The sequence below is a fragment of the Carassius carassius genome, chromosome 1 (genome assembly GCF_963082965.1).
Source record: "Carassius carassius chromosome 1, fCarCar2.1, whole genome shotgun sequence".
NCBI lineage: Eukaryota > Metazoa > Chordata > Actinopteri > Cypriniformes > Cyprinidae > Carassius > Carassius carassius.
The window spans coordinates 22,691,426-22,717,916 of record NC_081755.1 but is presented as its reverse complement, the minus strand read 5'-3'; the positions used below and the strand labels follow the sequence as shown (position 1 = coordinate 22,717,916).

Here is a 26,491-nt window from a genome sequence, read left to right as displayed (position 1 = left end):
TAAAGTGGCAGATGAGCATGCACTTAGAGAAACAGATTTTATCTTCCACTTGTGTGTCAACGCTAATATCGTTATCTTTATAGTTATCATCCTTTGTGGGGCTTAAATCAGCATTTTTGAAAATCAAATTTTTTAAACAGATATCATTATATTTATATTTAAAACAAGACAAAAAATGTAGTTTCTATTCTCACGATGACATGTACTGTACTGCCTATTTTTTTTTTTTTTTTTTATATATACTTTTATTCGGCAAAGGACACATTAAATCGACCAGTATATATATATATATATATATATATATATATATATATATATATATATATATATATATATATATATATATATATATATATATATATATATATATATAATATATATATATATATATATATATATATATATATATATATATATATATATATATATATATGTGTGTGTGTGTGTGTGTGTGTGTGTGTGTGTGTGTGTGTGTGTGTATAAACATTAATAAAATGCTGCTCTTTTAATCTTTCTATTCATCAAAATATCTTAAAAAAGTTCACAATTTTCACAAAAAATTAAGCTGCACAACTGTATATGTGACATTGATAATATTAATACAAATATTTAAGCACTGAATCCACATATTAGAATGATTATGTGAGACTGAAGTAATGACTGCTGAAAATTCAGCGTTACCATCACAGGAATAATTACATTTTAAAATATATCAAAATAGAAAAGATTTATTTTAAATTCTAATATTAATTCACAATTTTACCAATTTTACTGTATTTTTCTTGAAATAAATGCAGCTTAGGTGAGCATAGGAGGCTTCTTTAAGAAACATTTCATTGCACACTTCTGAAAGCTAAATGTAAACCTATACAAACATAACACTAAACTTGTGGCACTGAATTGTGGGATTGCCCTCACAGCAATGGATATGTAAGACACTTCCTTAGATTCTTATTTTTATTTTATTTTTTGCGTCAGAAGCAAACCCATGATGCTACAAAATGTTGCCTAGATGGGCAGCTCACTGCATTTTGGAAAAGTGCTACAGTCTCGCTCTGTCTATCCTTATCACTCAGTGTTCAGGAAAAAGGAAATCTGCTCTCTGACCAACCATGCAATTTCTGCATGCCAACTTCAAAGCCACAAAGTCTCTTCTCAACTGTATCAGGAACAGCAGGATGAAAGGTGATGTCTGTTTGTCATGTCAGGCACACAAACGACTGTAAGCATCTAATTTACGCTTTCCTTCCTCTTTCCTTATCAGCTGAATCTGATATGGCCTCAAAAACTAATCAGCGAGGGAAAACAGGAACAAACAACCAAAGGACGTGCTGTTTGAAGACCTAGTGCTTGTAATGTCATAAACACTGGACCATGATGCAGAAAAGGACAATATATTGTCTTTGAATGTGCAAAAAATAAAGAGAGGCCAAAACAGGTGTACAATTATCATAGGTAATGCTAATAATGCATATGAAATAAAACAAGAACAACCCAAATAATACTTGAAATTACATTTACATTGAGTTTCAGCTTTGCAAACTCAGTAGTTTACGAAGGATGGCTGTATTTTAAGATGGCATCCATATATGTGTTTGTGTTTTGCTAGCAAGCTACAATGTATAATCTAGGTCTGTCAGTCCAGCCTTGCTAAAATCTGACAGGCATGATTTCAGTGGAACTAAAGTGCTTACAAAATAGTGTTTCAGTCTGATTGATACTGAACTTCTAAAGTACATGTAAACATACAGTCGTGGCCAAAAGTTTTGAGAATTACATGAATATTAGTTTTCAAAAAGTTTGCTGCTAAACTGTTTTTAGATCTTTGTTTCAGTTGTTTCTGTGATGTACTGAAATATAATTACAAGCACTTCATACGTTTCAAAGGCTTTTATCGACAATTACATGACATTTATGCAAAGAGCCAGTATTTGCAGTGTTGGTGTAACCCTTGTCTCCCAGGTCCTCTCTGACGCTCCGAGTGGGGCTCAAACCCGGGTCTCCGGCATGGGAGGCGAACCCTCTCTTGAGATCGGGGAGTGAGGTTTACCTGCACAGCACTACTCGCTGGCCTCCGTTACATTGGCCCTTCTTTTTGAGGACCTCTGCAATTCGACTGGGCATGCTCTCAATCAACTTCTGGGCCAAATCCTGACTGATAGCAATCATAATCACTTCTTGGAGTTCGTCAGAATGAGTGTGAGTGAGTGAGTGAAGTGACATTCAGCCAAGTATGGTGACCCATACTCAGAATTTGTGCTCTGCATTTAACCCATCCGAAGTGCACACACACAGACACACACACTGTGAGCACACACCCGGAGCAGTGGGCAGCCTTTTATGCTGCGGCGCCCGGGGAGCAGTTGGGGGTTCGATGCCTTGCTCAAGGGCACCTAAGTCGTGGTATTGAGGGTGGAGAGAGAACTGTACATGCACTCCCCCCACCCAGAATTCCTGCCGGCCCGGGACTCGAACTCACAACCTTTCGATTGGGAGTCCGACTCTCTAACCATTAGGCCACGACTTCCCTTAATTAGTGGGTTTTTGTTTGTCCACCCGCCTCTTGAGGATTGACCACAAGTTCTCAATGGGATTAAGATCTGGGGAGTTTCCAGGCCATGGACCCAAAATTTCAACATTCTGGTCCCCGAGCCACTTAGTTATCACTTTTGCCTTATGGCACGGTGCTCCATCGTGCTGGAAAATGCATTGTTCTTCACCAAACTGTTGTTGGATTGTTGGAAGAAGCTGCTGTTGGAGGGTGTTTTGGTACCATTCTTTATTCATGGCTGTGTTTTTGGGCAGAATTGTGAGTGAGCCCACTCCCTTGGATGAGAAGCAACCCCACACATGAATGGTGTCAGGATGCTTTACTGTTGGCATGACACAGGACTGATGGTAGCGCTCACCTTTTCTTCTCCGGACAAGCCTTTTTCCAGATGCCCCAAACAATCTGAAAGGGGCTTCATCGGAGAATATGACTTTGCCCCAGTCCTCAGCAGTCCATTCACTATACTTTCTGCAGAAGATCAATCTGCCCCTGATGTTTTTTTTTGGAGAGAAGTGGCTTCTTTGCTGCCCTTCTTGACACCAGGCCATCTTCCAAAAGCCTTGGCCTCACTGTGCGTGCAGATGCGCTCACACCTGCCTGCTGCCATTCCTGAGCAAGCTCTGCACTGGTGGCACTCCGATCCTGCAGCTGAATCCTCTTTAGGAGACGATCCTGGCGCTTGCTGGACTTTCTTGGACGCCCTGAAGCCTTCTTTACAAGAATTGAACCTCTTTCCTTGAAGTTCTTGATGATCCTATAAATTGTTGATTTAGGTGCAATCTTAGTAGCCACAATATCCTTGCCTGTGAAGCCATTTTTATGCAACGCAATGATGGCTGCACACGTTTCTTTGCAGGTCACCATGGTTAACAATGGAAGAACAATGATTTCAAGCATCACCCTCCTTTTAACATGTCAAGTCTGCCATTCTAACCCAATCAGCCTGACATAATGATCTTCAGCCTTGTGCTCATCAACAAGACGATTACTGAAATGATCTCAGCAGGTCCTTTAATGACAGCAATGAAATGCAGTGGAAAGGTTTTTTTGGGATTAAGTTAATTTTCATGGCAAAGACTATGCAAGGACTATGAAATTCATCTGATCACTCTTCATAATATTCTGAAGTATATGCAAATTGCTATTATAAAAACTTAAGCAGCAACTTTTCCAATTTCCAATATTTATCTAATTCTAAAAACTTTTGGCCACGACTGTACATACTCATGATTAATTTACTCTGAAACCAAATTTGTGATAAAGTGAGTATTATTGCGCTGGTCATGTATTCTCAATATGGCACTGATAATGAGAGACCACCCTTATAATAGAATAAAATCTCTTTATACATAACCGTTTTTATGCTTTTCTTTGGCTAAAAGATAGTTTAAATATAAAAAACACAGATATTGAGATGGCATCCATCTATGTAAAGTATTACAAACTGGAAACGTTTTCTTCAACATGTGTTGGCCATTAAATACCTCATAAATGGAACTGATTTGAGGTTTCAAGAAGAGAAAGAGAAAATCTGCCAGTTTTCCCATCAAAATAACAGATTTCCTCTAGGGCTTCTGTATTCAACAATGCGACTACTGTTGTTCTAGAACTCTAAACTGTGTGTTTTTTTTGCTTTGTATATTATTCATGTAAACATGCCAAATGGTTGTACTCTTAATGGGCCATCCCAAGGGAAAAAATCGTCCATCATGGAAGAGATTATAACCATGCAACTCGATGCACACCCAAGATTGCGGTTAGCATGCATTGCACACAAGTACAATGAAATGACACATTTGCAACACTGTAATTAGAAATCAGTTTGGACTCTAGGGTTGATTAGAGATCTAGGGGGTTGATTAGAGATCTGGATGAGAGAAAAGATCACCATCTTCTAAACAGAATTACAGCTCAAGAGAAATGCGCTAATTGTATCCATGTTGCAAATAAATGTCAACAAGAGCCTCATACAGGCCTCACATAACAAGACTTGTAAAAGCTTGAAGGCGCTTTGAGGAGAGATGGCTAATGCAGTGGGTGGCAGTGAGCTGAGAGAGTAACGAATCAGTTTGCGGTTTCACGAAATGGCTAGCAACAATTTAAAAAAAAAAAGGTTCCAAAAGTTTTTTTGTTCTTGCATTGATTCCACAGAATAATAATTTGGGTTCCCCAAAGTACCTTTTCAGTAAGAACCATTTAGAACATTGCAATGATCTAAAGAACCATATCTTCTATAAAGAACCTTTTGTGCAATGAAATTTTCCATGGACGTTGAGGTTCTTCAAGGAACTATAGTTTCCAATAAAGAACATGGATTTTTAAGAGCGTGTGCAAGCTGAAGTGTGTGTGAGAGGCAGACAGAGATAGAGGTTATATATTTCATGCAACCTGACAAAACAATGAAGTCTGTATTGATGGTAAAAACCATATTGAGTACAGCCTGGGGCCATGATGTTCTTTTCAAGCGTGTAATACAGGTGCGAGGATTTACTTACACTGGTGACTTTGCGGTAGATCTGCGCAGCGTTTTGACACTCTGAGTAAGGGTACTCTGATGTGGTCATCTCCAGAATGCACATGCCAAAGGCATAAACATCAACAGCTTCATCATATTTCTCCTCATACATCTCTGGAGCCATAAACTCTGGTGTTCCTGTGGGGAAGCAAAGAACAATGCCAAAAACAAACCTTTAGTGACAATTAAGCAGGCTCTTTCATCATTTCAAAGTAACATACATAACCTGTTGAAAAAAACAGCATATGCTGGTTAGTTATGTTTTGAAGTATAGCATCTGGTTTGAGCTGGATTAAGCTGGACCTTAGTTGGTCATGAGCTGGTCCTGATCAGGAACTATTTGCTTAGGACCAGCACAGGACCATCTTAAACCATCTTAAACAGGGTATTACAAGGAATAACCTTGTATAAAGTGTCTTGCTCAAGTCATAATCTTGATCCCAGTGATTTAGCTGGTCCAACAAGTGACTGAATGTTAAATGTGCTCTCATAAACATGAACACATTTGAGATCCAAGTTGAACTTGAGCTTGATCTATTGGTTGTGCTTTCCTGATGTCCCATGCAGGTCACACATTTTTTTACTTATTCATGTCACTGAACTCTCCTAACCTGAGTGTGAGTAAATCAGATTTTAAACCGTGTCGGTAATGAGCTAATGTGACAGAAGCACTACTGAATACAAGCAGGGTGAGAAATCACTCAATCACTTGTTATGGGATGAATACAGTTTACAGAGTAAACAAACAAGGTAAGCCCATAGTAGAGATAGCTAAGGGCACCGTTTACAGTTGGTCAGTCTAAATTTGATAAGCAGTAAACTGAAATTTTTTTTTAACTCACCAATGACACTCTTGGCAAATGAGGCACTCTTGAGAGTTGCTAGGCCCAAATCGCCAATCTTAACAGATCCAGTGGGGCCAGTGATGAAGATGTTGTCACATTTAAGGTCTCGGTGGATTATGGGAGGTGTTCGGGTGTGCAGGAAGTGAAGGCCCTTCAGGATCTGATGACTCCAACGCTGGAGGAGCTTCAGCTTCATCTCTTTGAACCTTTTCAGGTACCTACAGGTAAACAGGTCGGCATTGGAGTTATAGTAGGCATCATTTTTACTAAATTTGACTAAGCATGTGTATTCTTCATGAAGAAGGCCCTTCGCCATGAGATTGATTGACAGGCGATCAGACCGTCATCCCCATCGCCTGATCCTAACATTAAAAATTGCCATTTTGTCTGACAAACAAACCAGACCAGAGATTATATTAACGTTGGTGAACTGAAACTTAAACATTTTTGTATACTGACGTCTTTGCGCAGTTGAAACAAGATACCTTCTAATGTTCATTCATGTTTATTTTGTGTTATAACTAGTAAAGATGAAGAGATGATTGGTTCACGTGGCGCTTGAACTGAGGCGCTATTACAGTACATATTGATAAGGATCTGTCATGACACACTAAAGAGCCACAAAATGGTATCTATTGTTTGAATTCTTGTAAAAATGACCAAATTTGACAGCCGAGACTTTGTTTCATACCAAAGATAAGCTGCTCTGTCTTGTGTTTTAGAATTTTGTCAGCATCCTCTTTGCTTTGCAATCTATTTTAAAGGGGGCAGGTCTTTGTGAATGTATTATTAGGAAATGGTACTGTTATTTTAGCAACATGCTAACGACAAGCTCTACTGAAGTCAATTGTGAGTTCAGTCTCTCATGGAGATTAATATTTTGATGGACTATGTAGGCAGTTGGCAGTTAGAAAGATCACTATGCTTGGAACAGAGCTGTGGGCTTTCATTTCATTCTCCTATTTGTCATTTTATGATTTCCTGCTATGCAACCTATGACAGCAATCTGCACAGCATTATGTGACAAAGTGTGGTGCAATTTGGGATGGAGCCACTTTAAAAAAAAACTGTCAAGTTAAACTGAATATAAAATTTATTTCATAATATATGCATACAGGGATATACATTTAAACTATGGTGGTGAACAATTTGATTTGTTATCCATTAGAGGTTGTGAGCGAGGCAAAAAAAAAGCTACAGTATTCCATTTATCGAGAAAGATACTTTTCCAAATTACTGCAGTCATTCTACAGTTAGCTCTGGATAAAAGTGTCTGCAGAATGACAAAGCACAGTTATTATTCTGATAATGAGTGGAAAAAAGCAGTTGGGCTTCAGTGTCTCATGTGAGAATACACAGAATTAAAAGTTTATCTACAAGAGAGACAACTTTCCTGTCTTTGTACTGGAATCTTTGATGGCCACTCCATCTGCAAGTACTTTTGTAGCAATTTTACACAACCATGCTTGGACTGAACTTACGTCTTCAGTGTCCCTGACGTCATGAGCTCCGTCACAAGGATGATGCACTTCTGTCCTTTCATGGTGGACTTCCAGGAGTCATAGAAACGGACGATGTTTGGATGCTGCAGGCACTTCAGCATCTCCACCTCTTCACTGAACCGCTGCCGTTCCACTTTCGTCAGCCTTCGGGTCTGTGGAAGAGACACATATTTCCAGTAAATTTATGGGTTAGTTCATTCATGTTCATACATGATGGGACACTGAGTCTGGGGAGTTCTGTACACTTTGTGACTTGTAGGACTGGTCTATGACAACTGAAGTTGAACCACATTCAAGTTAAAAGTGATTTCAGTGGCAGGGAATTCAAAACAACACTTGTTAACCAACCTTCAGTTCTAGACTTTTAGAACAACTCTTGTTATTTTTGCCATTTAGTCCCTCTTCTTTGACGTTTAACTTGTTTAATGTGATTTACCCAAGTAGGTCATGTTCCTGTGTGAGTCCTGGAACAAAATTCCTATTAACTTATCAAGTTTTACAGATAAGTTAAGGGTTTGTACAATGTTTATAAACCAATAATATTCTTCCCATTTTAGAAGGATGTTAGGGTTGAAATAGGTGTAAGGCCTTTAATCTATGATTGTTTGATTGAAATATTATTTCAAGGGCAAGAAATCTCAAAAACTTAAATGAAATTATCCATTTATATAGAACTTACAGAAGCTTCAGAATGTCACTGCAAATAAAGTATAAACTGAGATTAAACACACCAGAACATCCTGACAAATCAAAACACGACTTACTAAATTATGTTAGCAGCGATCCAGTGTTTTTAAAGAATCAGAAATGCAGTAGACATCAAATTTTGCCAAATCCATAAGCTGGCACACAGTGTATGCAAAAGGAATCTGTGCTACACACATGGAAAAACTGACAGCGCTGTCTTCTTTCATAACTTTGATTTGCAGCACTGGGCTTTAAAGGCTGAATTGCATAATTTTCTGTGAAAGAAGGAGGTTTTTGACAGAAGTTGTTGGTCAAAACACATATGGCAGCCCTGAGTTTGTTTGCATTTCCACATCTGACTCTCCAGACAGCTTGACCTGTCCCACACATGACATTATGTCAAAGGCAAACCCAGATGGTGCCAACAACATGGGGGCCCCTTTCAGTCTCAGACCCCTGAGACAGGTGACAGGTCAACCGGACCGATGACTGCCTCAAGCTCATGGTTGTTGGTCTGTAACAAGCGAAAACACACTCAGAACAGAGTACTGATTGTCCAGAATGAGTTCACGCGTGAATTATGTTTGTTGCTTTAGGTAGACAAGCCTACCGTGAGTGCAAAACTTTGAAATGCTCAGTGAAAAGGCTCTTTTCGGCTAATGGATAACATCTTTCTGATAGAACATTGTGAATGTGGGGCAAAGACAGTAGGTTATGTAACCAAGGCAGACGAGGACATTCTTGACAGTTTTGGATAAAGTTGGCGGGAGCAAGGGGTGAAGAATGCATGAGTGTGTTGAGAGTGCATTAATAAAAATAATGTGGTAATATGGTGCTCGAAGGAAAGTAGGAAAGAGGATCCAGCGTCCTGTAAGTAAGGAATGCTGTTGCGTCTCTGAAAACACTATTTCAGGATGTATACAGTCCTGAAAAAAACAGCTGCGTGAAACTTATTCTCTCACTCCCTCAGTTGCTTTCCCTGCCCACCCAAATTCCCTTCAGATAAGCAGTTCTCATCTGGTTTTCTTCACAATAAGTGTCTCTCAACTGGTTTTGCTTAATAATAAGTGGTTCTCTGTTGGCTTTGCTACACGATAAACGGTTCTCAGCTGACTTTGCTTCACCATGAGTGGTTTTCAGCTGTTTTTGTGGTTCTCAGCTGGTTTTGCTTCACAATAAGTGCTTCTAAAATGGCTTTGCTTCAGGGCCAAAATTGCAAAAAAGATTTGTGTAGATTTTAAAATAAATGGTATACTTATCTGTAAAATCATGAACTGCATAGATCCAATAATATGCATAATCATTTACATGAGATACTTTTTAAAAATTTGAAAAAAAGAAATGAATAAGATTTAAAAAACACGCACACAAAAAAAGATTTGTCTTTAGCAAGTGACATTAATTTGCTCAAATACAAATGAGTTTTATTGGATGCAGTACCTTTGATATTAAAAACCACAAAACGTTCATAGGCCTACAGTATTTGTGGCACAACCCACCAGCTGAGGACCTCTGCCTTAGATTGACTCTCAGCGATCAAAGACAATCCAGATTTATAAAGATAACAGTAACAGCTTTAGCCCAGAAAGTTAAAGAGCTTGACGTTCCGATCTCCTGCTACTTTTCAAGAATGAATAAACACTTCCTTTTGAATATCAGCTTAGTCCAGTGGTGAGTCTAGTTGGGTTATTATAGCCATTTCAAAAAGAAATAGATGCAGTTTGAAATACACACACAGAAAGTATATAATTTACATATGGACAAGCTCCTAAAAAAACTATCATGGAATATGGTTCCGTGACAAGATGAAGATCTATCAGACATGCTTTCTAATCTGTGCTCTCTGGTATGTAATATAGGCTGAATCCATTCCCTCTTGTAGTAACTGTCTCAGGCAGAAGCCCTAGTTCTGGTGGTTAGTGGACTGCTTCTTAGCTGCGGCGGCCAGTGATGTTTAGCCTTAAACTAACTGCTAATGGAAACACACTCAGAAGGGCTGCCTTGAGATTTACTATCGAGGAGACTGACTATTCACAGAAATATAAGTCCAAAATGGGAATGCAAGTGTTGCCTTCCATTTAAAAAAGCTAACATCTTTTAAGTAGAATTTGTTTATGCTGCAGCCTAAAATACATAACTGAAAACCTGACGGACTGTTTTGGAGATTCGGACATGATTTTTTGCAAAATCAAACATACAACATGACCGGTCTAGTACAATTTAAGAACAAATGACTCTGATTTGTTGTTTTTTTTTGGAGAATCAGAAATATGCATGAGGCAGTGCTTTAAATAAAACACTATGTGACCAGCTACTGTTTTGGATCACTTTGAAATGCTGCCATTGCAGTTGAACTCAAATCGAATCAAATCAAGTGCTTGTGAATCTAAATTAACAATGTCCTTATGACATCTATTCATCAGTTCTTTCTCCTTTAGCAGGGATTTTCCATCCAAGCTGTTTGTTGTATACTTAAGAGTCTGTCTCGTGACGGTTGTTTTTCATGAAAGGAAAGAGTTGTCCTTGATAGCTAAATAATCTTGTTTGCACATTCATCAACCCCAAGTGTGGGAAACTCAGCACCACACGTCAGCACACCTGTTAAACACACTCTATGAGCCATTATGCAACACAAAGGCCATGCAAACAAGAAAAGGTCTTAAAATATACTATGAAGTGGGGTTTCTTTACTACTGCATGTCCACAAATGAATAAACAGAGAACATGTTAAACTGGACACTGTAACCTGTAATTTTAGTTTAGGATGGCGGTCAGTGGCAGGCTGTGATTGGGGTTTCTGAGAGCAGATGTGACGTCAAAGCAGACATATAATGTATTCCAGACAAGGGAAAGAGCACATGTGTAATGTGCATTTACAGCACTGATCATAAACTGGAAAGAATGGAGAATGTGATGTAATATTGTTTGAGCATGTGGCTGGGTTACAAAGCCCTGCACTTTATCAGCTCCAACATACGCTTTTCTTAATACATTCTCAATGGATCCAGTGCTCTTTTAACAGACAGACAGAAAACATCACTGAGTTCCCACAAATGTGCCTGTGTGAAGAGAAGCAGCATTTTAAATCAAACAAAATGATAAGAACTGCCTCAAGGAAGGCTCTAGGCAAATATACTATATAGCTTAGATTAGAAATGTAAAATTGTTGTAAATGCTTCAATGTTTTATATAGACTAACTCAGAAATCTCATGTGATAATATGCAGAATAATTTGAATATAATAGAATTTGATGCTGATTGTTTGGAGCAGCGGCATTTCATTTACTCGTTGATATTCAAAGGCTTCAAGGCTAAAACAGTCATACATACATAAAAATCTGCCTTGACTTTCAGATAAATTATTCAATAAATAATCCTTGAATATATGGCGCGACAACCACAGGAAAGAAAAACAAGTTAATGTGCAAGTGCCATTTTTTTCTTTCTAGCAATTTTAACACTTGTTTACTGGTAAAGGAAGCATTTTCTTAGCAGAATATGTCATAAATTGCATTTCAAAAAATTTTGTTAGTAGTTCTGAATAAAAAATATATATTAAATGCCTTAAACATACATGCAAATTATTTCAGCCCCACACTCTTGTTAACTTGGAGCAATTCTCTGTCTGGTACATGTATACCAAGCAACAGTTACCATGTCTGTGCAAGTACTCATATTAGATGGGTCATCAGACTCCACATCTCCTCCTTGAGCAGTGTATTCTTAGCCTACACTGGAGAGCGTTGAATATTTGGCTCTGAGTGTCCCTCTTACCTAACCGGTGTTTATCGTGTTTATAGACCCTTCACTTGCCTCAGTGTATTTCAAAATGACTGAAGGCCAGGATATGAAGATAACAGCTATAATGATGAACTAAAGAATGGATAATGCCACCAGACACATATTAGATAGCAGAATTAAGACGAACTGCTGTCTAGGAGTCAATGTTTTTCAGCCTACGGGCCGCAATGCAGACTCTGCCATCACTTACTCATTCTCGTGTCATTCCAAACCTGCATGAGTTTCCTTCTACATTTACACTTTTCAAAATATCTTCTTCTGTGATCTATACAAGAAAGACCTGAGGAATGGTAGATGATGGTCTGAAGCAATTAGGTGACAACATCACAAGTTCATCCGATGATGGGGCTGATCTCAGTGTAAGAGTGAAAGCCAAGTGCTTCCAAAGATACCCGTTGGTAATCCATATATTTCCAGGCTCTGATCCACATGGTTGGACTCAGGAGGTTGAAGCTGCCAGATGGGTCACCTGAGATCTCACTAGACTCCAGAGGACTTAAAGAAGAATTGCATGTCACTACCGCCTAAACAAGCTGTAATACAGGGTCAGAGTGACATCGGGGATGAGAAAATTATGACAAAATGATCATTTGGGTGAACTACTGTCAGGCAGGAGGAAGGCAGTGGAACATCGGGTGATTTCTCCATTACGTAAGAGACGAATCAATCTAGAACTAGCAGACCTAATGCCTCAGCGGAAGCTTCCTCTCTATCTCCCTCCGCCTTATGAAAGTCCAAGATTTATGGATCACCAAAGCACCATGAACAGCCTCTAACTGTAATACAATCCAGACTGTACTGTTAAAACTGACAAGGTGGAAATGAGGTGTGGAAATATCTGCTCATTTCCCACAATGCAAGGGGTTTTTGTCTGAACAGAGCCAGAGGCTGAGAAGCTGTATCACTGATGTGACATTATTAAACTGAACAGGTCTGATGCATGGATCTGACACCATTTATTGGTCAGAATAAAAGAAGGTTTGAGCACTTAAAAAAATATAATTACTTAGGGAGGACTGCACATTGCATAAGAAGGTATAGAAAAAGCTCAAACTGAAAAATGCACTGAATTTTTCTAATTCACTTTATTGAAGACAGAGTTAAAACTTGAGCAAAAAATCTAACTAAAATAAATATAAAACAAAACAAAATATCAAAACGCAATGCAGTGTCAGCCTAACTGAAAATGTCTCTTTTAATACCAATTTAATGGTGAATAAATAAAGTAAAAAAATTAAGTAAATAAATAAAACAATATATGCAATTCCTTTTTATTCCTATTTAATTAAAAACAGCAATTTTATATCTCTTAAAATTTAGTAAAAAAAACAGTATATCAAATATAATATTAACATATTTATAGTGTTTAAAAACATTACTCAAAATATGTGAAGAATTTGGGTCGTTTCACTAATATACCTAATGACGTATACAGTTCATATTCTGTTTGTATCCCCTTTGGGCTTTCATAGGAGCTAATAACACATTTCTTTATGATTTTATGATCTATTTTCCTCCAGAGGTTTGTACTTCCAAATGATAGTAAGTTAGTTGTGCTCGAGGCGTTGGCTTGACTCGTTCCTCTTCAGTAGTCGAGTGTGTGCGTCCTGCCTGAGGGAAGGGAGGCCAGGCCGTCTGCTGGCTGTGTGGAATGTCTCATTAAAACAGCATCTCGCCCAGAAAGCTCTCAGATCTCTCAGAAGCACTAGGACTAGATTACCACATACATCCGAATGGCAGCTAAAGTCAAGAGTCTGCAACAACAAACACATCCATCAATAGAATGATAGTTCATTTTTATTATAAACGCATGGAGTAAATCAACAAGCTATGAGAAGCTGCACTCTGAGAAAAAGGACATAAAGTGTTGATGATTATTAACATAAATCGAAGAGTTTTTCTTTGGCAACTGAAGGCTGTTAAATGACCAGCAGAACTATAAGAGATTATTGTTTTCCAGCAGTACAAGGAAACAATTGTGTAGCCATTTTCAAGTTAAGGATTAGGATTATAATTTTTCTTTTGGTAGTATTATTTCATATTGTGAGTGTACTGTATATTAGCACATTGTTAGTTTCGTAGCATCTGATCAGAGTTTGTACCCAGAAGCAGCGATGAGTGACATCAGACTTAAAGGGTTAGTTCACCCGAAATGAAAATTATTCCATGTTTTGCTCACCCCCAAGGCATCATGACTTTCTTCTTTCAGACGAATCCAGTCTGAGTTACATTAAAAGAATTTGGCTCCTTCAAGCTTTATTATAATGGCATGGGTGTTTTTTTTTTTTTTGTTCAACAGTCCAAAAGTAGTGAAATAAAGTGCATCCATCCATATTAAAATGCATATCACATGGCTCCGGGGCGTTGAATAAAGGCCTCCTGTAGCGAATCGATGTGTTTTGTAAGACAAATATCGGTAGCACTTTATTTTACAGTCCTGTTCCTCATGTATATACTATGTACTTATTATAGTAATTACAATAACTATGTAATAACTAGGTACTAACCCTGAACCTACCCCTAAACCTAACCCTACCCCATGTACTTACCTTGTATTACCAGAACTTTCTTAGATAAATACACTGTAAGTACACTATAAGTACATGTTAGTACGCGTACTGTAAAATAAAGTGCAACCGAATTATCCATATTTAAAACGAGCTGTCGATGGAAACTTAATGTGGGACAGATGACTAACCAGAAAATGCTGCTATATGTTCTGTACATGCAAGATAAGAATTAAACACTCCTGTAGCTAACTTTCCTACACAGTATAATAAATAACTCAAGTAGGCTAAATACTCATGAATTGCAAGAGCAAGGCCACATATTTGTCCCTAGACACTTATCTTTCTTAAGAAAACATATTGTACACTTGTGTAGCTTTTTATATTTTTCCTGAAGTGTGTTTTTTTATCTTTTATAATAAGGCTCTTTTGCATCAAAAACTGTCATAATTGTGTTAATCATTTCCACCTTCTTTCTCTTACACTTGCTACTGTACTTTCAAGGCTTCTACATGTAAATTTCCTCTGTTATTATCAAACTTAAATAATCAAGGTCAATGAAAATAATGGTCTTATGTTTTGAAGAATGAAGGAAAGCTTCTCCGTCTTTTTATTATTCTAGACTTTATAAAGCATGGAAGATAAACACTGTGTCCATGAAGCATGAGCTTAAACGTCATAGCAATCGATTTCATCTTCCTCACAGAAGGAGGTGTGGACGTCCTAGGGTACAGCTTAACCCATGCCACGCGGTCAACGTGACTGGAAATGACAGGACTAAATGTCAGTGCCAATGTTATGAAGCAAAATGACATTCAGATTTAAATGCAATGCCAACAATACGAGATAACATTTTATCTTCACACGAGGGATCGTAAACTTCAGGTTTATCTTAGTTTGAACTGTCATTAATGCAATCCGTATAAACCAAAACACTTTTACTACAGAGCACTGACGCACTCAACGGTCAAAAATGACCTCTTAGAAATTATTGCACTCAAGTCATGTTGCAATTATCATTATTTCAAGACAGATTTTCTTAGGTGGACTTTCTGTGTCAAATAAACACCTATAGACTACATTAAATTAATTGTGAATGTTTGACAGTACAACTTAGTTTGATGTAGAATACCAACTCTTCTAGCTGGATTATGAAACAACAAGCTTGTATAACTAAAATGTGCATTGGTGCTTAAAGGAAAAGGAAATTCGCCACTTCCTTTATTTTTCTTCTGCAAAATCACTTGAACGCACATCAAATTGTGATTATGAGCTCATAAATGCAAACGTCCCAGGAGCTCTTTTTTGCATTTTGCAATTAACATTACATGTGGGGTTTAAAAAAATAATATGAATGTCTTAATTCAAGACTAATTACATTGCAGCCCTCTGTTTGGCATTCATATGTTTGTCATATTTCCTCTGGTAATATAAATATTTTACAATTATACCTCCCAAAAGAACGAGCATTAGTATACTGCTCTTGACCCGGGCGAATAAATCAAGCTCAGGTCAATCACATTGTGGGGTGTAATATAATAATATTGTAGTAGGTTGTGTATTGCATGCATATAGACATTTAGGCTAGCTATTGTGTGCAGAAATATACTACAGAAAAATCTTAAGTAGCTTGTCTTTAAAAGTATAGATCACATACAGGATTGGAATGACGTGAGGGTGAGTGAACTTTTCCTTTAAGAGTGCTAAACCACAAAGTTAAAGCTCTTGTAACAATAATATGCCAAAACAACCCATACATTTTGTCATTCTACAAGCTTGTTAGTCAATGACTAAACAATATATCAGAATACAGCTCAGAATTAATTTATGTTTGAATCTAGCAGGGTCACGTGTTTTATCTGGGCAACAGATCTGAATGTGAACCCTCACTCTCTACTGAAGACAGCTGCTGCTGTTTAATTATGCAGAAACAAAACAGCAAGCAGCCGTGGCATTACAAAAGGCCGAATGAATGTGTGAACCGTGCAGAGTACAACAGAGCAAACACTACCGCTGGCAGACTCTGTTTGTGTGTGTGTGTGTGTGTGTGTGTGGGTTAATTGTATGCATGTGTCTAAGGACAAGTTTGCACAGTTGAATTATTACATGCTGTAATTGCAGTGCATCCTGCATGACGTAAAACTTTGAATCTAATATTTATAAAAGTACTTATCATCCGATCAAATCCAATCTGACTGCAACTCATTTCTGAAAACATGATTTCCAATCAGTTGTGGGTAGGTATTTTATTTTTGGGGGGCAAATCAGCCTATAAACAACTAAAACTATATCAGACATAGTATATAAAACTATATCAGAAACGAATTATTACAAATTGCGTAGATTTTGAGTATGTTACACATTTTCTAGTAATTGTTCTAGTAAAAAAAAAGTAATAATTAAAAATAAAAAAATTCTGGACATTAATATTATTATATTTGTATATATTGTTTTGAAAATACTACTAGAGCGGGACAAAAAGATTGCACAAATAATTTAACCCATTAATATGACAATTACTTTAAAATCCATTAAAAAAGAAAAATAATACGTATTCCTCCAACTACATACAATATACGCAACTATACAGGTAACGGTTAACTAATCTCATTTATTCAATCAAATTATTATACTTACATCCATATTAAAAATATAAAGGCTCGCATATTGAAAAGGCCACACAATGTTGAGGATCCAGATATATGACAACTTCTTCTTCTGACTCATCTGAATTAGCAGTTTTGCTGTACTAAAATACTACTGTTACTGTAAACGAGTGATCAGTATCAGAGTATGACAACACCAGATCTGAAGTAATCTCAAAAGACACACAGAGGTCACATGCTTTTAAGTCACTACATAAAAATACAGTGTTACAGACTATATGGATAAAGTTGCACACACAAAAAAAAGTTTCAGAAATTCCTCATTCCTTTAACACCCGCGAGTGTATTGTTATCAGTGGTGAGGAAGGGAGTGTTGATATATAAATGGTTATCCAATAATGCTACTGGTATGCGTAACCTATTTTGCATATGTTATCTCATTCACACAGCCTAAACTATCTGTAGCATGAAAAAAACAGCTGAGATCCATGGGCACCTGCACCAAAAACAGTTTTTATGGAAAATATCAGCCACTATTACTAAGAATGTGTTCACACTTGTAGTTCAGGTCTCTAGTTATTTCGATCCGGACTAAAAAATGAAAACAATACATTTAGTTCTGGGTCGCTTAGCATTCACAACCTCATTTGTAACACCTATCCTAAAAACACAAAACAATGCACAATCTGACTGGACAGTTTTTTTGACATAGCCTATATTTCACAAACTTGCTCTAAATGTGCTCGTGTATGTGTGTACATAACTCCCGGAGAGCTTATAAAATGTTTAAGGGAGTCAAAAGCGAGCTAGGAATTCCTCTGTTGAAAACAAATAAGGATCTGCTTCAAGGAGACGGCCCTTCTAGTTCTAACACCTGTACTGAACCGTAACAGGCAATATAGCCACTACAACGAGGTATGTTTGAGCATTTTTCTTTTTTGGGTTGCACCTTGTGATATCACCTTCCATACAGCACAGCAAGCAACACAAGACTTTTTTCAAGCTGGACTTATAGAGATGCACTAAAAATATAAGACCACATGTAGTGTAATAGTACAGACAGACTGGATCCAGCCCAGGCCACTTTCCAATAGCAACAGATCTGATGAGATAGCATCAATAACGACTCTATTGTATGAAGATCCTACATTCATCTGTTGCTAATCCCACTGGCTCCTCACTGACACATAATATCTGGAAAATGTCCATGGCGGAGGACACTGTAAATTATGACTCTATTTCAGAGAGGAAGACATACATAAAAAGAAAAGAATAACACGGTGTAGTGGCCAAATGCTAAAAGCCAATAAAACGTCTTCCATCTGGTTCAGCCAAGTCTCTTCTGGTGATTTACATTGCTGAAGTCCTAACCTAGTTCAGAAAGCCAATGTCCACATTGTATCTTATTCTAGTCAAAACAGCCCAATTATACAGGAAGAGACAACAATTTGATTAATATGTGAAGTGACCAACCACACAGTTCAGTTTATTTGGACATGTCATTTAGGGGCGGGTTCTGAAATCATTTAAGACTTGTTCAATGTAATGGGTCATTTAGTGCTTATTTGCAAAAAGATTTAATTTCGAACCAGTTTGTCAAGTGTATTTAACTTTCAGCTCACACAAACTGTTACTGTGTTTGTCTCAACCATAACCTAAGGCTAGAAGTCAGCCCATAATCTCACAGCTCTCTTTCAAAACTGCCAGTGTTCAAAGGAATAGGTCACTTTAAAATGAACAATGTGTCATCATTTACTCACTTTCCACTTGTTACAGTTTCTTTCAGCTGTTGAACACAAAATAACATATTTTGAAGAATGCTGGTAGCCAAACAGTAGCCAATGACTTCTAAATGTTTTTTTTCATGCTATGGAAGTCAATGGCTACCGTCAGTTGTTTGGCTACTTTTTTTAAACATATGTGACCCTGGAGCAGTCTTAAGTCGTTGGGTATATTTTAGCAATAGCCAAAAATACATTGTATGGGTCAAGATTACTGATTTTTTTTATTTATGCCAAATAATTAGTATATTAAGTAAAGAGCATGTTCCATGAAGATAATTCCCTACAGTAAATATATCAGAACTTCATTTTTTATTACGTAGTAATATACATTGTTAAGAATTCATCTGGACAACTTTAAAGGTAATTTTCTCAATATTTATATTTTTTTGCACCCTCAGATTCCAGATTTTCAAATATTGTCCAATCCTAACAAACCATACGTCAATGGACAGCTTATTTATTCAGCTTTCAGATTATGTCAATTTCAAAAAATTGGTTTTGAGGTGCAGGGTCACATATCTTATTTTGTGTTCAATAAAAGAAAGAAACTTATATAGGTTGGGAACATTTTGAGAATTTTCATTTTTTGGGTGAACCGTCCCTTTATCATTAAATGAGATGCCTGAAGACAGAAATCCTGTCATAAGAACAGTATTTCTCTGCGTTTGGTGTCTGGTTTGCCCAGTCTTGTTGACATTAAGCAACAATGGCAGAGCAGATAGTTTGTTTGAAGTACAAACAGAAAGAAAGGTCTCATGTATCCATCAGGAAAAGACTTTAAAGCCTTGTTTGCGTGTAAAAAAGATACAATTTTTAGATATTATGTGTACACATATTAGCCAAGGTCAAGATACAGAATAACACCTTTTTTGAACCAAGACTTGATTTTTGTTCACCAACACTGCATTAGATCAAAAATACAGTAAAAGCAGTAATACTGTGAAATATTATTACAATTTAAAAGAACCATTTTCTGTTTTACTATTTTAAAATATAATGTATTCCTTTGATGCAAAGCTACATTTTCTGCATCCATCGCTCCATTCTTCGGTGTCACATGATCCTTCAGAATTCATTCTGATATGATAATTCGGTTATCGCTGGTGCTCATTCATTAATAATGGTTCTTTTTTATTATCTATGCTGAAAAACCTTTTAGTGCTTAAAACAATAACACATTTTTTCCAGGATTATTTGATAGAAAATAAAAGTTCAATAAACAGCATTAATGTGAAGCAGAATTCCTTCATAACATTATACATGTCTTTACTAATAGTTTTTTAATGTCATTGTGATCAAATCAATTCAGCCTTGGTAAACATAAGAGACTTCTTTCAAAAACAAATATGTGGATATAATGTAAATATATAAAATATGTACCCTGGTCTTAAGTCGCTGGGGTATGTTTGTAGCAATAGCCAAAAATACACTCTCATGGCTGCTGGTAATCATTCACACCTCATTACCTGCTGATACTTTCATATGAAATACAGCTTTCTGGGTCTGAGCTACATACATGCCTCTTAAAACAGCGGGTGACCAACACCACCACCAAAGGAAATTGCAATTAGGAGGAATGTTGCACCGCTGAAACAGCTATACTGACAGACGGAGATTTCTTTTTTTGGATGTGTGACTCACACAACTAATTATCATCTACTATTGTTTGAATAAGACTATAGTTGGAGAATCCACCCTACTGCTTTTTCATCACTTACAGCTTATCATCACTAGGCCTGGAAGGGTCCCTCTCTCAGCTGAAAGGTCAGCTTGCAGGATAGAATCCAGAACAAGGCAAAATGAGCGGAAAACGTGTTTTCTGCCTAAGTGTCCGGTCAAGCATGTATGGAAGGTGATGACATGTCAAACAATCAGCTCCTTCAGCATGCAATATACTCAGAGGAAGTGATGCACTTCCTGATATTGAACATTGGGACATACTTCATGTCACACTGCTGAAGTATCTGACAATGAATGAAATCAAAATGGAAGTGTTGTGGGAAAAATGGAAGGTTTTAATCCAAGTCTTTCAGCTTTGAGGTCATCTATATGCTAGTGTACTTAAAATATACATAATTAGCATTATGATGTATGCAAGATAATGGACCAAAAACACTGATGGCTCATCTTGTTTGCACAGGTGTACAGAATTTGCTAGTAAATTTCTAAAATATTGACAAAGAAACTGCAAGTGACACTGAATTAAACATGAAATTTTGAAGTTGGAATAAGAGGTTCTTGTAAAACATACTCTAATAATCTTTGTTTTATCTATACATTTATTTATTTGTTCATTTATCAGTGTACAAAACCCAAACTCTAAAATCCACAAAACTGAAGGATGTCAAAACTTCTGTTTCATTGTGAGAAAATGAAAAGAGAAAAGCAGGATATAGTCTCACTGTTGCCTGAGAAAGAAACTGATATGCCGTGCAAATGATGCCACAAGGCTTCAGGCCACAGCCTTTGTGTCAAAAGTCTCTGCAATGACGAAAAAGGAAGAGTGTCATTCAAGAGCAAAACGTGTGGCGAAGCAAGGCACGGCCTCAGCCCTCTTATGATGTGCTGAGCAACAAATTTTCTTTTTACCAGCTGTTGTTGAATCTATCCTTTTATGAATGCGTTTCATGTCTGACTTCATTGGTATAAGAGAGATAAAGGGTGTGAAATGAGAAGGATCCGCTGGGGAAATCCACCTGCTGTGCTGAATTACAATGGGATGTGTTCAAGCCATCAGAATTATGACTTTCATGCACTACTATCTATAATCACACAGCTATTAAGAATAAATATTGACTTGACTTGAGGAAAATTAGTTACATTGAAAACTAGAGACTGAAGCAGGGTGCGAAGCAGTTCATTTGGGATTTAAAGGGAAACTCGAGAGATATTCAGGCTGCTTATTAAAGCCTTGGGGAATTGGTAAACTCTTATGCAGCCTGCAGCTCAGAAAGATGATGAATGCTTGGGAGGGAATGACTTCTTCTGAGTTAATCCACCTTCAAAAGCCACGAGCCTGCAGCTCTGTTTTGTAATGCAAGTGCAAATAACTATTATGTGCTTGGCTATAAATAAGATCTATTGAGCCTCTGCTATTGAAAAATAGACAGTGACATGACAGTCAATAAAATATATATATATGTGTGTAATCTGTCGGTTCAAAAGTTTGGAATAATTATGATTTTAAAACATTAAATAATTGGAAAGATTTAATATATAATAAGCTAGCTATGAACAGCGTAGACCATCTGTTACACACTTTGACATACTTCCACCCTCCCCCAAGTTCTCTTTCCATCCGGCTCGTCAATTACATTCTATGTCTATCCAGCTCAACCACCTGACAGACATGCGAGCCCCTTTCTCTCCACCCATGTGCCTCCCCTCTACAGGAAACAGAATATGAGACCCCACAGAGGAACCACATGGAGCTATGAATTAGACAACAAGTGTGAGACATGACCACAGCATGCTCAGCTTCTGATCAGCGAGCAGCAGAAGTGAGGCAGAGAGATACGCATCGATGTAAACAATCAGATTAATACGTTTATACATTTAAAAGACAAATTAGAACTGCAATCTACTTTATCAGAACAGGGTTTACAAGTAAACAAATAATATTAGTTATATCTTAGATATTTGATGTACATTTAAGATGTACATAATTTTATAGATCTATAATTTACATTTTTAATAGTGAACACACACTCACACTACTGGTCGAAAGGTACATAAAATGACGAAGTGTTTGAAACAACACGAGGGTGTGTAAATTATGACAGAAAATATTTATTTGGGTGAACTAGGCCTACCCCTTTAATGTTTTATGTTTTTGTTAGGGGTGCTCTGATCACGATCGGCCGATCGTTAAAGCGCAGGTGCGCTCCCTCAGGTGCGTGATTTCACATAGAGCAGCTGTTACTACACAGAGCCGTTGTTAACTGAGAAGATGCGCAAATAAACGCTGAAAATGAAGTGGATTTGCGCAGCTTCTCAGTTAACAACGGCTCTGTGTAGTAACAGCTGCTCTATGTGAAATCACGCACCTGATGGAATTTACCGCTGATTAGAGAACCAGCTTTACTGACGAGATGCGCATAACGATCGGCCGATGTGATCGGAGCAGCCCTAGTTTTTTATGTAATGGTACTCTAAATAACAAACTAAATCTGCCAGCAGGTGGCAGTAAATGTCTTTATGTGTTGATTCTTTCAAATGGCTGATTCAGTCAGGAATTAAATAAACGGCTCTCTTCATGAATGAATCTTTGAATCATTGATTCAAAGGATTTGTTCAAAACGTGGATTTATTCAAAAACTAAACACGCTGTGTTGCTCGGAGACGAACAACAGTTCTGCTGTGGCTTTATAGGTAATATGTTCTCTGCAAAATTGAGCAAAGGCACATAATATTTTGTTTTAAATATATACTAACACAATATCAACTTGAACTGTTGTATAAATTAACATTTAACTTAAACTTGCGATATTCGGGACAAAATCAGAACTCGTCTAATATTGCCCTAGCTGCTCGTGTGATATCGCTTATTTTATGATATAAATATGAGACAAAAAATCTCATAAAGGGGCATTTTTGGACCAATATCTTGGATTTTAAGGCATAACTGCATTTATGAAGTTTTTGCCCTGCTTCATATTTGTCAACTGTATGAAATGTAAAATTATGTACCGGTCTGGGGGGTGGAGGGCAGTGGGTTAACTGCTTAAAAATATTTTAATCACATTATTTTTACATAACTAATTAATTAAGCAGAAAGAGTCTTTTCAACATAACTTCTCAATATAATAAACTTTTTCAATTAAATTTTAATGTATTTATAAATTGCTTTTCACAATAAATATTCTGAAGCAAATTTGAGGGTTGGGGCGGGGGGGACTGAGCCAAACAAATAACAAGTAAAAACCTACTGCTCCCTAAAAAAAAAAAAGCACCCTAAAATTATACATACTGTATATGCAACACTTGTGGAGTGTTAAACACACATGCACTGGATGAGCAACAAGTGAAGCCAAGCTCTGTGTTAAGTTATTCTTATCCTTGATCTCCCCTCATGTCAGCCGTCATGAAAGAGAGATCACTGGGTGAGAGACTTCAGTCAATCCCATTAACCGCCTTAAGTCTCGAAGCAAAGCCTGTGTCATTTTCACAGAGCATGGAGCCCTCCTCAGTGGACACAAGCAGTCACCGTCACCATGGTAGCTCCCCTCCACCAGACGACCGTTTAGCAGGGTAATTAGGCACTGCATTCTGGGTAAAATAAATGTTCTAATCTTTCAACAGAATTAGCTCAATGAACACGCCACCGGCAGTAAATGGCACATTCAAAAGTGTGACGAGCAAGCAGAAAAATGAACTGCGGGATAAAGGCTCGCCGAGGAATGGCTTTCTCAGATAAAACTGTGAGGGGTAAACAAGCTCTCTGTGAATGACCAGGGGCCGGCAGTCTGGGAAAGTCACAAAAACACTTTCCTACGCCATTCACAGGATTAACAAGCATCCTTTTCTAACGAGACAGACAACATGTCCTGCGAGTACAAAGAAAGAGTCCAAGTGCTGTAGACAGCACTGTCAGCAGAACAATCAATGCCTCCACTAAAGCTACACTTATGTTACAGGCCTTAAAGGGACAGTTCACGCAAAAATGAAAATTCCGTCATCATTTACTCACCCTCCAGTTGTTCAGTTACCAACATTCATCAAAACATCTTATTTTGTGTTCAACAGAAGAAAGAAACTAATACAAGAGGCTGAGTAAATAATTACAGTATTTTCATTTTTTTGTGTGAATTTTTCTGTGAATGAATGAAGATTATTGAAATGTGCACCTGCACAGTGATGAAAGAGGTTAAAGAAATACATGAACTGAAGTCTAGGCTGAGCTCTTTGTAGTGCTTTTCAAACGGTTTTGCTTCAGAGCCCAAATTTTACATAAAGTGATGACCCAACAAGGTTTATCGAAACAAAATAGTTTAGCATAAAAAATGAACAAAACGTTAACAAAAGAGTTAAACTTAATTTTAAATCTTAACTTTAAAGGGTACACCGAGATCATGTTAATAGCTACACTGTAAAAAGTGAACATGGGTCTAAGTTGGATTACTAGAACTATTTGAGTCTATTTACTTCGTATTTCTGCTTTCCTAATCGTAATTGATTATTGTACACTCATTCAACTTGAGCGCATAGAAATTCAAAGATACTCAAATATCTCACTTTCACCCAAAGTATAATTTCCCTTTAAAAGGATCTCCGTGTCAGACCTTTTTTTTCTGGCGTCATGACGCACAAGCCCGATTTCAACTTCTGTTGCTCAACTGACAAACGCCATTTTTTCTCTCCGGACTCGGATGAAAAAGGTAGGTTGGAAGTTTATTTTAATTAATATACTCGAAAATTCAACTTTTGGACATGTGTTTTAGTTGTTTATGAGTTTATTGATGTTGTTTGTGAACATGAATACTAACGAAATCGTAACTAACCAAATTTTTGAACGTACGCGATATAGCGTTACTGAACATGTTCTATGTATACAATATGTTGCATTTAACCAGTGTTGGGAAGGTTACTTTGGAAATGTAATAGGTTACAGATTACAAGTTACCCTATTTAAAATGTAATAGTAGTGTAACTTTTTTAATTACTTTAATAAAGTAATGTAACTAATTACTTTTGAGTACATTTTGATTACTTTTATAAATTTCTAATGAATGTTAATTTGCAACTGTTAATCATCTTCAACCATTTTACTCCATGCAGGTTTAACCTTAACAGTAGTGCTCAATACTGTCAGACTTTCACCATCCTTCATCACCTGAATTAAGATGATCAATTTTGAACAAATCCACCACACAATCAGACTTTAGTACTGCCTTTTACTTAGAGATTGATCTGAAGTTCAAAGCAGATTTAAAATCAAAAGAAATAGTTTATAGATACTGTTTTTTAAACCAAATCTTTGCATAACTACATGCATCTAACTGCATCTAACAATGGTTTGGGGAAAAATAGTTAATAAAAAAAATAAAAGCATATACATCAACTCAAATACGGTTATCTAATAAGCATGTGTCCTATTTTGTGTACTAAACTCCTGAAACATTGGTGTCTTTCTGAAACACTGCTGTCTCTTTGTATATGATATGATATGATGATAGTTTCTCAAAATAAGTAAAAAATGCTCATGAAGTGACTGTTCTAGAGATTAATTTCCATGAGGGGCGGACTGGGAAAAAAATAGGCTGGGAAATCTCACACTCATACACCCACAACCCATTCTGAAACATGGACAACCCTATTTTTTTTTTTTTGGACCTGACATGAAAAAGATTTGAATCCTTAGGTTGGGGGACTTGCAAAGTAATTAAGAGTTCTCTACTGAACTGCACCTTCACTTCCATTATCCATCCATCTCTCTCATGACTTTCATACTGAAGATTTTTATTTGACTTTTACCATGTTTTGTAAGTGCAATTTTGTTTTTTGGCAAATGAATTACCACTTGTATTTATTTTTACTACAAATTCCATAGTTAAACCACGGTTAGTGCCATACCATAGGCTACATTAATTTTCCTAAGGGTTGTGTTTTTGTATCCACTAGCTCCCCCTAAACCTATGATAAAATATGATGATTTGTCTGCTAACTTACTACTGTAACATTACAAAAGATAATA

At 37.0% G+C, this 26,491-nt stretch overlaps 1 protein-coding gene across 2 annotated transcripts in view; it reads right to left on the bottom strand.

Annotated features, from left to right (window-relative positions):
• The window catches only part of LOC132141994 (serine/threonine-protein kinase WNK4-like), a 65,864-nt gene that overhangs the window by 30,269 nt on the left and 9,104 nt on the right, over positions 1-26,491 (bottom strand). For both annotated transcript variants that reach the window (XM_059551647.1, XM_059551639.1), the window contains exons 2-4: positions 7,393-7,565; positions 5,909-6,129; positions 5,047-5,204 (exon numbers count right to left, since the gene is read on the bottom strand). In XM_059551647.1, the coding sequence (XP_059407630.1) occupies positions 5,047-5,204; positions 5,909-6,129; positions 7,393-7,565 (552 nt within the window). The remainder of the gene's footprint in view (positions 1-5,046; positions 5,205-5,908; positions 6,130-7,392; positions 7,566-26,491) is intronic.